At 52.8% G+C, this 12,938-nt stretch overlaps 1 protein-coding gene and 1 long non-coding RNA gene across 4 annotated transcripts in view; both read right to left on the bottom strand.

The window, feature by feature from the left end:
- Positions 1–5,767: 5,767 nt before the first annotated feature.
- Positions 5,768–12,938, bottom strand: part of COL4A2 (collagen type IV alpha 2 chain) — a 181,689-nt gene continuing 174,518 nt past the window's right edge. For all 3 annotated transcript variants that reach the window (XM_045588783.1, XM_045588782.1, XM_036459285.2), the window contains exons 43-48: positions 12,762–12,860; positions 11,907–12,053; positions 11,653–11,769; positions 10,124–10,315; positions 8,739–9,025; positions 5,768–6,164 (exon numbers count right to left, since the gene is read on the bottom strand). In XM_045588783.1, coding sequence (XP_045444739.1) covers positions 5,907–6,164; positions 8,739–9,025; positions 10,124–10,315; positions 11,653–11,769; positions 11,907–12,053; positions 12,762–12,860 — 1,100 coding nt within the window. In that variant the 3' untranslated portion in view covers positions 5,768–5,906. The remainder of the gene's footprint in view (positions 6,165–8,738; positions 9,026–10,123; positions 10,316–11,652; positions 11,770–11,906; positions 12,054–12,761; positions 12,861–12,938) is intronic.
- Positions 6,169–6,997, bottom strand: LOC123653269. Its single transcript, XR_006742977.1, has 2 exons — positions 6,437–6,997; positions 6,169–6,236 (listed from the first exon to the last, which is right to left on the bottom strand). It is a non-coding gene; the product is annotated as an uncharacterized LOC123653269 (long non-coding RNA).

The raw sequence follows: 12,938 nt of genomic DNA, 5'->3' as shown, positions 1-12,938 counted from the left end.
TTGATTCCCAGTCAGCGCACAAGCCTGGGTTGCAGGCTCAATCCCCAGTAGGGGGCGTGCAGGAGGAAGCTGGTCATCATTGATGTTTCTATCTCTCCCTCGCCCTCTTTGAAATCAATAAAAATGTATATTTAAAAAAAAGAAAGGAAAGGAAAATGAGGCAGAAAGCTAGTGAGAACACAATCTTTTGCGAGTGGTTTCTTTGGGGGGTGTTCGGGAAATTTTCTGAGTGCCCAGGATCTCTGCCTCTGGGCTCCTCTGGCTGCCTCCTCTGTCCTGTGCACACCTGGTCCAGGTGAGTGTGCCTGCCCTGAGGATGGAAGGCGGGCACAGCCTCAGTGTGTGACAGGGACGCCTCAGTTACGGTGCCCCGTTACAGCTCATGATCTCAAGGCCTCAAATTTCAATTTCACGACGTAGCCTGTTAAAAATAAAAATGGATCCATTTGGCTGGTTGCTTTTCATTGATTGGGTTTAATACGCCATTGTATGGGCAGAAGTTGTATTAATTTTTCTGTCAAGTTTATCTTTTTGGTGACACAGCTGGGAAGCATGCTACCCGGAGAGACCCAGGAGCTAGTCTTTGAATGCTGCGGAGGGAAAAAAGCATCCTATGAAATTATTTCATGTCTCAAGGCCCTTGCTCATCTTTTATTAAAAAAAAAATATATATTTTATTGATTATTTACAGATTGGAAGAGAGAGGGATAGTGAGTGAGAAACACCAATAAAAGAGAATCATCGATCAGCTGCCTCTTGCACACCCCCTACTGGGGATGTGCCTGCAACCAAGGTACATTCCCTTGATCGGAATAGAATCAGGGACCCTTGAGTCCGCAGGCCCACGCTCTATCCACTGAGCCAAACCGGTTTTGGCCCTTGCTCATCTTTAATTTCCTTGCCCATCTGCTCTGAGCACCCCTGGCCAGTGTCTTAGAACAGGGGATTGCCCAGGGATGCAACATTCCTCATTTACGACACTTAAGCATTTCACCTGTTATTGCTGCCCTAAAAAGAGGCCTCACTCTGGGCTCTGTTCCAAGGGCACAGCCCGGGCTCTCTCTCATTAGGGGGTTTGGTCCTCAGGTCCCAGTCTGCTCACAGGGCTCTGGTCAGGACCTCGTGTGGGTCTAAGTCCCTATCAGGGAACTGGTTCTGAGGAAGCTTCAGGCCGGTCAGCCTCGTGAGTCAGCCGGTGGAGTGGGAGGGGATTTCTTTGCTGGACGTGTGTTTGCTGGTGTCCTCAAACATTCCTTCCACCCCTTTGTACAAACGCAGCTGCCCTGGGGCTGGGAGGCTGCAGCTTTTCACCTAGGGCACTGACGTGTCCTCACACAGATAAAAACCTTCTCAACAGTATCTCGAGTTGGACCCTCCGGGTGCCCTGGAGGCTTCGAGGGGTCTGGGAAGTTCTGGGTTGGGTATGTTGTAATCTGGATGCTGTAAGTCATGGTTTCCCCTTTCCCAGGCTGCTAGGCTGGTTACTTAAAGCACAGCTTTGTCACCCTGGCTGGATTGACTCAGTGGTTAGAGGCCAGCCTTCGGGCAGAAGGGTCACGGGTTTGATTCCTGGTCAAGGACACGTACCTTGGTTTCAGGTTTCCCGGCAGTGCAGGAGGCAACCAGATGATGTGTCTCTCATGTTGATGTTTCTCTCTCTCTCTCTCTCTCTCTATCTACTGTATCTATCTATCTATCTATCTATCTATCTACCTACCTATCTATCTATCTATCGATCTATCTATCTCTATCTCTGTTTCTCTGTATCTCTCTATCTCTCTTCCCCCCCCCCCCTTCTCCCTCCCTTCCATGCTCTCTGGAAATCAATGGAAACAGAATCTTCAGGTGAGGATTAAAAAACCCCAAAAAGTTCAACTTTGTTCTTTCTGAATCTGACATCCTGGTTTTACCAGAGCTCCCTGCTGTGCCAGGAAAATCCTCTCACACACATGTCTGGCAGCCATGCACCTCCAGCATAAAGTTTCTTTATAACAGATAAGCCCGGTGCTCGAAGCCAGCGACATGAATCAGAGAGATGGTGTTTGTCCTCCAGAGAGAGGGGGAAGTGAAAGTGACTTCTGCCTCTTCCATGCTCTGGGTGACCCTGGTTATGTAGAGTGCTGAGTATGGGGTGACAACCCCAGTTTGACCCTTAATCAGAGTGGGGGCTGGAGTGCTGAGTCAAAAACCTGCATATGACTTCTGACTCCCCCCTAATGTAACCACTAATGGCCTTCTGTTGACCATAAGTCATCCCAGTAGCATAAGCAGCAGATGAACACACATTCTGTATGTTAAATGTATTATATACTCTACCCTTACAATAAAGTAAGCTAGAGAAAAGAAAGTGTTAAGAAAATCATAAGGAAGAGAAAATATGTTTACAGAACTACAATTTATTGAAAAGAGCCCGTAAGTAAGTGGACCTGTGCAGGTCAAACCTGTACCACTCAAGGGCCAGCTGTGATTACTCTGAGGAAAGCAAGGCCTTGGACCCCAGCAGCCTGTGTCTGAGGACCGGAGTCTGGTCCCTCCAGGTGTTTGGAATGTTTTGGAGGCAAATCTGTGGCTGGGGGAGCTCTGGGAGGCACTTGTTAAATGTAATTTGGCCCAGTGGCCCTCATGCCTCCCTGGACCTCCTACCTGCCCATCCCTGAGCACGTTCTCTCTGTGGCCTGAAGTGGTCTCTGATCCTCCCCATGTCTCAAAGCTGGACCCTTTGGTCCTGCACTGTCAGAATCGGGTGTAGCTGTGGGGCCTGAAGTTTGTTCTGAAACCTGTGGGGCTGAGGATGCTCCTTTGTAGTAACTTTTGAGCAAGTGGCCGCCTAGTCTGCAAGCATCTGTGTTGCTCCCTCTCCTCCCCTCCCTTGGGTTGGCCTTGAACTCACAGGCACCTCCCCCAGGAGGAGGGTCTGGAAGGCTTGGGGTTTGAGGGTGTGAGGCCCGAAGCCCAGAGCAAGGAAAGGAGTGTCTAGGTCCAGAGCCCCCCAGTGGCTGGAAAAAGCTGCGTATCCAGGTCTCACCCAAGTCCATGCCCTTCCAGGTTAGGGCAGCTGGGACTGGGCTTCAAATGCCCCATTCCATTGGCTGCTGTTTGTGTTTTGCCAAGGTTGTTCTTGGTTGTTCAGATCTCAAGACAAGAGGAGCCATCCCTCATCCAGTTGTTTCCATTGGAGAAAGTCATGCAGGCTTAGAAGCCATCTCCTGGGGCTAGTCTGACAGGCCCATGGCTGCTGGCTTCTCCGTGAGGTGAACAAGGCAGGTCCTGCACTCCCAACCCCCCATTCAGGACTGGTCGGCCTGGGGAGGGCCACCATCACCTCCAGGATGCACAGTGTGTGTGTCTCTAGGAGCAATTCCCAGCATCCTCCTTGGCCTCGCCCTCTGGTGGCCTCATTCACCCCTTCACTCCCCTGTGTGGCAGAGAAGCTGGACCCTGACCCCACATGATGAATTGGCCTCTTTGGGAATGGCTGCGGTTTTACAGCCAGTTTATGCCATTGCATGACCCACAGCTTTCGAGCCTGCTTCCACCCCAGCTGCCCTTTGTTCTTGAACTTGGCCGTGGACTGGAGGCAGGGCTCTGGGAGTCTGCCCTGCGTCCTGCATGTCCCCCTAAGGGTCAGTCTGCAGTGGGGAGGGTGTCAGGAGCTCCTGGGCATGGGTCTAGCTAGGGAGGATGCTGGTCCCCTGCCCTTTGTGGCTCAGCACTTAACTCTGAAGTGTGAACCACGGAGGCATCAGATCTAAACCAAGTTTGTCAGGACCGTGACAAATGTGGTGTCTGCTCCTTTGGTTGTGGGGACTGGAGCCTAGAATAAACAATGCCAAAATCGGTTTGGCTCAGTGGATAGAGTGTTGGCCTGCGGGCTGAAAGGTGCCAGGTTCGATTCCGGTCAAGGGCATGTACCTTGGGCATGTAGGGGGTGTGCAAGAGGAAGCTAAGATGATTCTCTCTCATTGATGTTTCTCTCTATCCCTCTGTAAAAAATCAATAAAATATATTTAAAAAAATAGAATAAACAACTGCCTCCATAAGCTCTGTGGAGAGGCGCTGTGCTGGGCATCTTTCCAGTCCGGGCCTCAGCCTCTTAACCCATCTCACGACGACAGCTGTTGCTATGGAAACCAGCTGTGTACAGGTGCAGCTAGCTACCTTACATCAGCTTTACTACCTTCACGTGAGATGCTGCTGCTGGAGCCCACTCAGGCATGTAAGTGCTGACAGTCTTAGGCAACCATGAACACTGGGGGCAAGAACTGGAGGCTGCAAATGTCCCTCTCCTATGCCTGGGCGGGACAATCTGAGGCTTCTTCTGTGGCCTTCCTTAGCAGGGCCCTTGCAGGATAAAACCCTAAATTGCTAAGGGCATAGCCCCCTTAGTAAGGTGCCCACTTTTCTGGGTTCACTCTGCCCAGGGCCCACTCCATTCCCGGACCATGTTCCCGAATAACCCTTCTCTGCAGAGTCCTTGTCTCGGTCAGCTTCTGGGGACATGCAAGCTACATGGCTGCTGACCTCTTTCAACTAACATTATCAGGCGGAATACTTATTTTGTTAGGAGGACATTATTCTGAAAACGTTTGATAGAAGACTGACTTTCAAACGGTAATATTCAATTCGGTGAGTTGAGTTCCCTAGAGTCAGTCAGGTCCAAGGAAAAAACCCAAAGGCAGAAATGGGTCTTGGAGACTATTTCTTGGAAATACTAAGATTTGACTTGGGGCGTCATATCAAAACGAAGTGAATGGCTTTGGAAACCCCTAATTCCTCGTGTGATGGTTAGGGTGCTTTCTGCAAGCATGAATGCATTATAAACACAAAGACTGGTCCCCGAGAACGGAATGACAATACCACAGACTTGAGTTCAAGTGTCACAAAACTCAAGGAAACAGCTCCGGGGCCCTGTGTGGCTTGGTACCTAACTCAGCACAGACCCAGACCACCTGTGACGGATACAGTGTCTCCGGGTCACAGCAAATTCTGTGCTCTACAGAACTGAGACAATGAAGGCAGCCAACAACTGGGGGTATAAAAATGTTCAAAACTGACTTTTATTTTACATTCATGATAGAGGGCATTGTACAAAAAAATGGGAGGGTCCCTCCCCAGGGCGGTCAGGGGGGCAATGGAAACATCACTTCTGACTGTTCTGAGTTTGCCGTCCAGTAGCCTGGTTGACAACAGACAGCGAGAAGGTCTTTGTTTCTACATGAGACTTGCCAGACCCCGTGACCCGTAAGGCTGTGGTGGAAAGAACGACGGCTGGTGTGTGACTATCAGTGTCTTCTTGGCCTTGAGGGGGTTAGGATCATTCATACCAACAGCATTAGGGAGAAGATTGTGCTGTCACTGAGTCATCCCGTTGGCTTAGTGGGCAGGGTCAGACCCATCCCTGGGAGACCCTCATGTGGGAACAGCGGCCATGAGTTCAGGAGCCCTCGCGCCATATGGCTTCATTTGTCTATACCGCCCTGTGAAGTGAGTTAGATGAGTGGGCTGTCTGAGGAGTTTGAAAGTGTGGTGACTACACAGGTACATATTAAGAAGTTAGTTACACGTAGCGCATAATAAGCTAGTGCGACCTGACAGGGAGTGCTGGACTGTTAGTTTTCCATCTGGGAGAGTCACCGTGTGGGGGGAAGGCTTCACTCCGCAGAGTGGAGACAGTGGCTAGCACCTATGAGTGGACGACAAGTGGCTATCTGATGTAAGTCCTGGTGCCGAATTCCTTTGGTGACCTTTGTTTGTTGTTTTTTTTTTACAGAAAAAACGGAAATCAACTTTTGGGTCAGCACCTGAGGTAATAAATTAAGAATAAGCACCAACGTGGCCCCCGCTGAATGTCAACCCGCAGAGAAGCGGGTCGGGGAGGGGCGGCGCCTGTGAGCCCGGCGGGGCCCTCACAGGTTCTTCATGCACACCTGGCAGCGGCTGATGTGCGTGCGGATGAGCCCCGCCTTGAGCGTGTCGGCGGAGGGCGAGCCCTGGAAGTTCTGCTCGGGGATGGTGGTGAGCCAGAAGCTGTACTTGTTGGCGAAGTAGTGGCAGGTCCCGCGGCCTCCGTTGCACTCGATGAAAGGCGTGGCCCGGAAGTCCTCCAGACAGCTGCCCGGCGACACCAGCGACTGGCCGCCGCCTTCGTCGCCTGCGGCCGTGTGCTGCGGGAAAGGAGAGGGGGGCTGTGAGCACACTCACCTGGGACAGACCGGGGCAGACTGTAAGTGATGCATCTTCCCCTACCAGTGGTCGGCAAACGCATGGGTCCACAGAGCCAAGTATCAACAGGACGACTGAAATTTCTTTGGAGAGCCAAATTTTTTAAACGTAAACTTCTTCTAACGCCACTTCTTCAACATAGACTCGCCCAGGCCGTGGTATTTGGTGGAAGAGCCACACTCAAGGGGCCAAAGAGCCGCAGTTTGCCGACCACTGCTCTAACGGAACCACCACGTGAGCATCTATCTGGGTCAACACAGACCACCTGCAACATGCCCCTCACTGCTAGGGGCTTGGCTAAGTAAGTCCGGGTAGACATGTAGGAAGCAGAACTGGGTAGCAGGCATGCTGCAGGGTAGGGTTTGTGGACATAAATGGACAGTCCCGATGCGTTTGTAAGTGATGAGAACAAAAGCAAAAGCAGCACCGTTGGATGTGGCTCCTGGTCAGGGCACATGCGTGGGCTGCGGGCTCAATCTCCAGAAGGGGGCGTGCAGGAGGAAGCCAATAAAGAATTCTTTCTCATCATCACTGTTTCTATCCCTCCCTCCCTCCCTCCCTCTCCCTTCCTCTCTGAAATAATATATATTCAGTAGATATAGTTGACTACATTTCCACATTTGGGGGCAAAAATATCATCTCCCCAATCACCCACTCAAAAGAATGAAGCATTTGCCCGGCAGAAGGGATACCAAAATGTTGACTTCTGTTTTAAAGAAAAAAAATAAAACGAAGATGTGGGTCAGCTTCTGAGGTTAAGTTAAAAATAAGTAACCGATCTCTTGCAGAAACCGATTTGGCTCAGTGGATAGAGCGTCAGCCTGTGGACTCAAAAGTCCTGGGTTCGATTGCGGTAAAGGGCATGTACCTTGGTTGCGGGCACATCCCCAGTAGGGGGTGTGCAAGGGCAGCTGATCAATGATTCTCTCTCATTGATGTTTCTAACTCTCTATCCCTCTCTCTTTCTCTCTGTAAAAAATCAATAAAATATTAAAAAAATAAAAATAAGCACCTCTCCCGAAAGTGACCCCTCCCCGTCCCTCTCTGTTACCCTTTGTGAAGAGGGAGGGAGTATATATGAGTGGTTTTCATTCGTTTTCTTCTTAGATCTCTATGTGCAGATTTTTCAACAACGAACAGGTACTACTTGTGTAATTAATTTTTTTTTTCTAATTAGAGGGTTGTTAATTAAGCAATTAGTCCCTGGAGGTGACCCAGCAGCTGCCGGCTGGGAGACGAGGCCAAGTGTTCGGGGATATTTTCTTTGCCCCTTTCAAGTTCTGCTTTCTTTTTGCTTCACAAACATTTTTAGCTCCTAGGAAGGTGAATGCTAGGCCCCTGGATCTCAAAGCTACTCTATCAAAGACTGCCCTCTGGCTTGGCGGATTAGCTGTCCATGGTGAGTGGGTTGTCAGAGCCTGTTCATGTAGAATAGGAATATCTCGGCCTCAGTTTGCAGGGAATGAAAGAGGCGCCTGTTATTTGGGCAGGCACCAGCAAAAAACAAAAACATCTGAAAAGTGTCCTGCTCACAAAACGCAGAAGCCTTTCCAGGCCAGAGCTATCGCGCTCCTGTTTATTGTAAACAGGCGGGAGAAGCAGGCGTCTCAGGCCCCACTTTGGTCTGAGCAAGCTGAGGCCGTGCCGGGGGGGCTGCCAGGCCCTGGAAAGGGGTCCCCAGGGGAGAGCCCGGGGGTAGCCAGGACGGGGTCGGGGGAAGCACCAGACTGGAAGCCTCAGAGCTGGGACCAGCCGGGCCGAGGAAGGGCTCTGAGTTTCTGTGCATCCAGTTATATATTATGTTATTAATGTAATTTGTGAAATATTTAACACGTCACCGTGGCTGGAGTGATGATGGGGTTATGACATTCCCAATCAATAGAAATTAAACAGAAGACCCGCTGTCCCCACTGGACCTTTCTTTCCCCCTACAGTGGTGGAGTTAGCAGGGAAACTGTAAGGGACGCTCTCTGGTGCAGTCACTTCCCATAATGCTAAGCTAAACATAAGCTGGGCAAACCGAGTTCTCTATTTAAACCCTGGCGGTGGGATTCCAGGGCTTTCCTCATCAGCATACACATAACCGCTTTAAGCGGACTTGTTCACGAATGTATCTTTGGGTTCTAGATAGTATCTTCTACATAAGATTCTTAGGATTCTGGGTAAAATCCTTCCCTATGTTTAGCCAAAGGATGAGCCAGAAGAGCTTTACCTTCCGTGTTCTGCTTAGGAAGATGGGTAATGAGCCAAATGTGTCCAAAGGACAAAGGCTTGGTGGCAAATGCCCAGGTCCCCTCTGGGTGGGGTAGGCAACCAAGTGCAGGTAAACATGCAGGCTGTGTTCCGGATCTCGCTCATCCCCGGGGCCAGGTGCCTCTGTGCGATGAACAGCTGCCCGTCTGAGTGTTTCTGGCAGCTGTTCTTGCTGCTTCCCCAGCCAGGGTTTTGGCTGGGGAGAGGAATTCCATGGCTACCTGGCTCCATGTTCTGACAGAGCGCCGGCAAGCACCACCTACCATGAGGAAGGAGTATCCAATCCACAGGCTCCGCCACCCGGCCGGGCAGTGGGGGATGGAGACGTCCTGGCTGTGGACGGCGATGGCGACGGCCGGGGCCTCACACACGGAGCAGCGGCTGATGTAGGGCTTGATTTCATCCTCGGCCACGGGCATCATGGGCAGCGGGGCGGTGGTGGACAGCCAGTAGGACTTGTCGTTGCGGCTGGCGTAGTAGCAGACGTCCCCGGGGTTGCAGTACAGGAAGGGCATGGTGCTGAAGCGAGCCAGGCAGGAGCCGGCCAGCCCTGCAGAAGGAAATCCCAGCTGAGTGCAGCCGGATGATGCTCCCCCAGGCGTGCATGGGCTCCCCCACATCAGGGACCTGCCCCGGGGCCCTTTGGAGGGGCTCAGTTGTGCACAGGGGGACCCAGCCAATTCCCATTTGGGGGGAACAGGTTACACCGGCATGTTAGTCCTGCACTGCTAGAAGTCCTCACACACACACACACACACCTCTACACTAAGCGGGTTCAGCAGGTAGTGGCATTCTTACAAATAGCGCCCCGGGGGAGGCCCAGGCGGGGTCTTAAAGCACCAGCCCGGAAAAACCCCCAACGGCATCCAAGATGAGGGCCCAGCTCATCATACCCCACAGCACCCTCCCAGAAGGACGCTGGCCACTCCCACCTGCAAAGAACCATTGCTTCTGGTAAAAACCAACTCTCCTCGGGCCAGAGCGAGCTACTTAGTCCAGCAGCTTCCCTTTCCGCACGTGCTCAGGGCCACGGTGTGCTCCACCTGCAGCAGCTGCTGAGCACCCAGGCGGCCTCCTTGGCCCTGGTCCCCACCTTTCTTTTAGGCCCTTTCCCTTTGCCCCGCTTAAATAAACTTACAACGGAAGTAGATCACATACACGGGAATGTGCACACACCACTGGGCCCCAGCACTTAAGGACCGTGTGCTTTCATGCTATTTTAATTCCTTCTGGCAACCAGGTTTACTTGGATAAATCCGAGCACACCCACCCGCATATCTATTTTCCAGGGGGTTCGATGTGGCCCCCAGGCCCTCATGAGCCCACCCCAGCTGTTTACAGAACTCGGGGCAAAAAGCAAGGCGGGGAAGCAGCTGGTGGCCTCCGGGCAGAGAGGAGCCAGCACAAGGCAGGGATCATGGGAGCCTGTGGGAGGCTTCTCAGAGCTAAAGCCAGGTCCCCATGGTCCTCACATGAGGGCATCAGAGGGCATTTTAACCCTTTCTGAAAAACCCAGGGATGTGAATGGCCCAGCGCCCTCCATCAGGAGAAGCTCATTGGCTGTGGAGGACTCATGAGCCTCACTGTGGCTGTTCGAACTTGACCTCCTGCACCTGAGCTGGCCTGGGGACTGGTGGGCGGTACCTACCCAGGTCCTGGTTGTGGGCTTTCTCCTGGCCTTCGAAGTACAGCAGGCTGTATCCACTCCAGAGCTTGTTCATGCCCTGTGGGCACATGGGCTCCTGGTCCGTCTGGCTGTGTTTCACCAGGAGGTAGCCGATGCCGACACTGCGGCCGGGCATGCCGGGCAGGCCAGGGGACCCGGGGCGGCCTGGCTCTCCTAGGGTCCGAAAGGAAGGAGCCACCTTTCAGCTGCCGTGTAAACCTCAGCCCACAGCCCACAGCCCACAGCCCACAGCCCACAGCCCACGGCCGACAGCACATGGTCACATTTATAGCTGTCGCTGGGCGTTCTCTGGAGGCCCAGGTGCACGTGGCTCTGCCCTTGCAGACCAGAGCCTCCTGAGGAGGACTTGACCTACATTCCACGCTCAGTAAGCACGCGATGATGACAGGGAGGGCACCGAACAAGGGCAGGGACTTGGCTGTCTCATGCGCTTTCCCCTCAGGGTGCATTAGTGCTGAGCAAGAATGAGAACCCCTGGAAGGGGCCCCAGATGTATCCAAGTCCAGCCTCCCTGCAATGGTGGAGTATACATAAACCTTAGTGCGCAGGCCAAACCAATGGACTTCTCTACCCCCAGCGGCCAGGTCTCCCTTTCCTAGATGCTTGGGGAAAGGCGGCTCAAGGCACACCTGGGCCATCGTGGGGCTGGAAATGCCCACTCAGGAGGCCGGATTCTCCCATCAGAGGACAGGATGTCTACACTGCCTTCCACAGGACAATTCTTCACGTGTTTGACATCAGCTGTCCTGATTGTGCTCCCACATGACCCCTCCCCTGCAAGGACATTTTTCACTCTCGCCACTTTCCCTTTGTCATTAGGACATCCCCTCCGCCCTGCGCCGTCTCAGGTCTCCTCTCCTGGATGGCTCCTGTCTGTCCACGTGTGTTTCCAGATGTGCATCCCCCAGGTTACACAATCTGGCCGTGGGTGAGTCCCTCCGGAGGGCAGCAGATTGCTGCTTCTGAGATGTGGGTGCTGATAATGCAGCCTCATACTGTAATGAGCACAGGTGGGTGACATCGCAAGAATTTAATTTTTTTTGCACATGACTGGCTATTATTTCTGGCCCATCCTGCACATATACAAATAATTAAAAAAAAAAATTAGTCCACAAGGCTTTGGTGAATGTAATTGCTTTCTTTCATCTCATTGTCTCAGGCCTTCAGATCTTTTCAAATCTTATCTCTCAGGTATGTCAGGTGCTTCCTTCTCAGAGGCACCTGCCCAGGCCTCAGAGGAAGGAGAGAAGCTAGCCTGTCCTGGAGATTCTGTGCCAGGTGCTCTGCTGGGCGCAGGTGTGAGGGCGTGCGTCCGAGACCAAGGCTGCACCGAGGGTCCTGGGAGCTGAGCTGGGGTTTCAGAGCAGAAGGGGCGCATCCCTCTCAGTGCTCCTCTACTCCCTCCTTGCACACCACAGCCCCTCTGTCAGATCACAGCGGGCCTGGAAGAAGCCCATGCCCACTGGCCCCTTTCATGGTCCATCACTCACCTTCCTGGCCAAGTGGCCCCTGGTGCCCCATGGGCCCCACGTCTCCTCGGAATCCGGGGTTGGCTGACACACCGCCTCTTCCCTGGGGCCCTGCCTTCCCTGGAGCCCCGCGGAAGCCTGTGGAGTCACCGAAACAGGTGTGAGTGCCGTGGAGAGAGAGGCATTGGGGCTTAACAAATGCTTTTCAGTGAGAAAACAACAAAGCAAGTAGGACAAGGAGCCTTTCCCTGGCGGCCCTACAGCAGGGCTCCTACCTGGTTCTCCTGGGGGACCCTGGGGTCCCATTTCTCCCTGCATCCCCGGGAGGCCTCTTCTTCCTGGCAGACCCACTGGTCCTGGCTGGACAGTCATCTGCGGGGGGATTCCTACAATCCCTGGGGATCCCGATGGACCTGGGATGCCTGGAAAGGGAAAAGGAAGGCCCGTTGACACAGGGGGACCGCTTGCTTTCTTGCTCTGATTTCTATCCCATTGTTTTACTTGTTGAAACCAACTGAGCTTTCTAGAACACTCTTGCTTCCTAGAGACGAAGATGGGTAGTAATAACTCATCTGAAAGGCTGCTCAGTGCCTGCCCTTCCAAGAATTACTTACTTTCTTTTCTTTTCCTTTTTTCTTTTTTGTTTTGTTTTGTTAATCCTCACCCAAGGATAATTTTTTTCCATTGATTTTGAGAGATAGTAGAGGGAGGAAGGAAGGGGTGGGGAGAGAAGGAGAGAGGGAGGGAGGGAGGGAGGGAGGGAGGGAGGGAGAGAGAGAGAGAGAGAGAGAGAGAGAGAGAGAGAGAGAGAGAGAGGGAGAGAGGGAGAGAGAGAGAGAGAGAATCGACTTGCAAGACATACAAGGTTATCTGGCTTTGACCGGGAATCAAACCTGTGACCCTTCAGTGCTTGGCCCAACACCCTAACCAGCAAGCCATACTGGCTGGGTCCCAAGAATTACTTTCCTTCACCATGCGAGTGCCTTCAGACCCTATCTTGCTTTCCTCTTTGCACTTGACAAAGACTGCCTTTGGAGCCCCCATGCCCTGAGGGGCAGGAATAGTTCTGGTGGCCCCTCCTGGCAGCAGCCAATCTGAGAGGGCGCTCTGCAGCCATGCCGGCCACTTACCTGGGAGTCCTCGGTCTCCTTTGGGTCCCTTTGGGCCTCGGTCACCCACACTTCCGGTGATTCCTATGTTGCCCATGAATCCTTGCTCACCTCTGGGCCCTTTGAGACAAGGAGGACATTAAGGACACCTGCTTGGGCGGGGGAAGGGGGGGTCCAGCACCTCTGCCCACTGCTGCC

This window comes from Pipistrellus kuhlii, unplaced genomic scaffold (genome assembly GCF_014108245.1).
Source record: "Pipistrellus kuhlii isolate mPipKuh1 unplaced genomic scaffold, mPipKuh1.p scaffold_m20_p_3, whole genome shotgun sequence".
Lineage (NCBI taxonomy): Eukaryota > Metazoa > Chordata > Mammalia > Chiroptera > Vespertilionidae > Pipistrellus > Pipistrellus kuhlii.
This window is presented reverse-complemented; position numbering and strand designations above follow the sequence as displayed.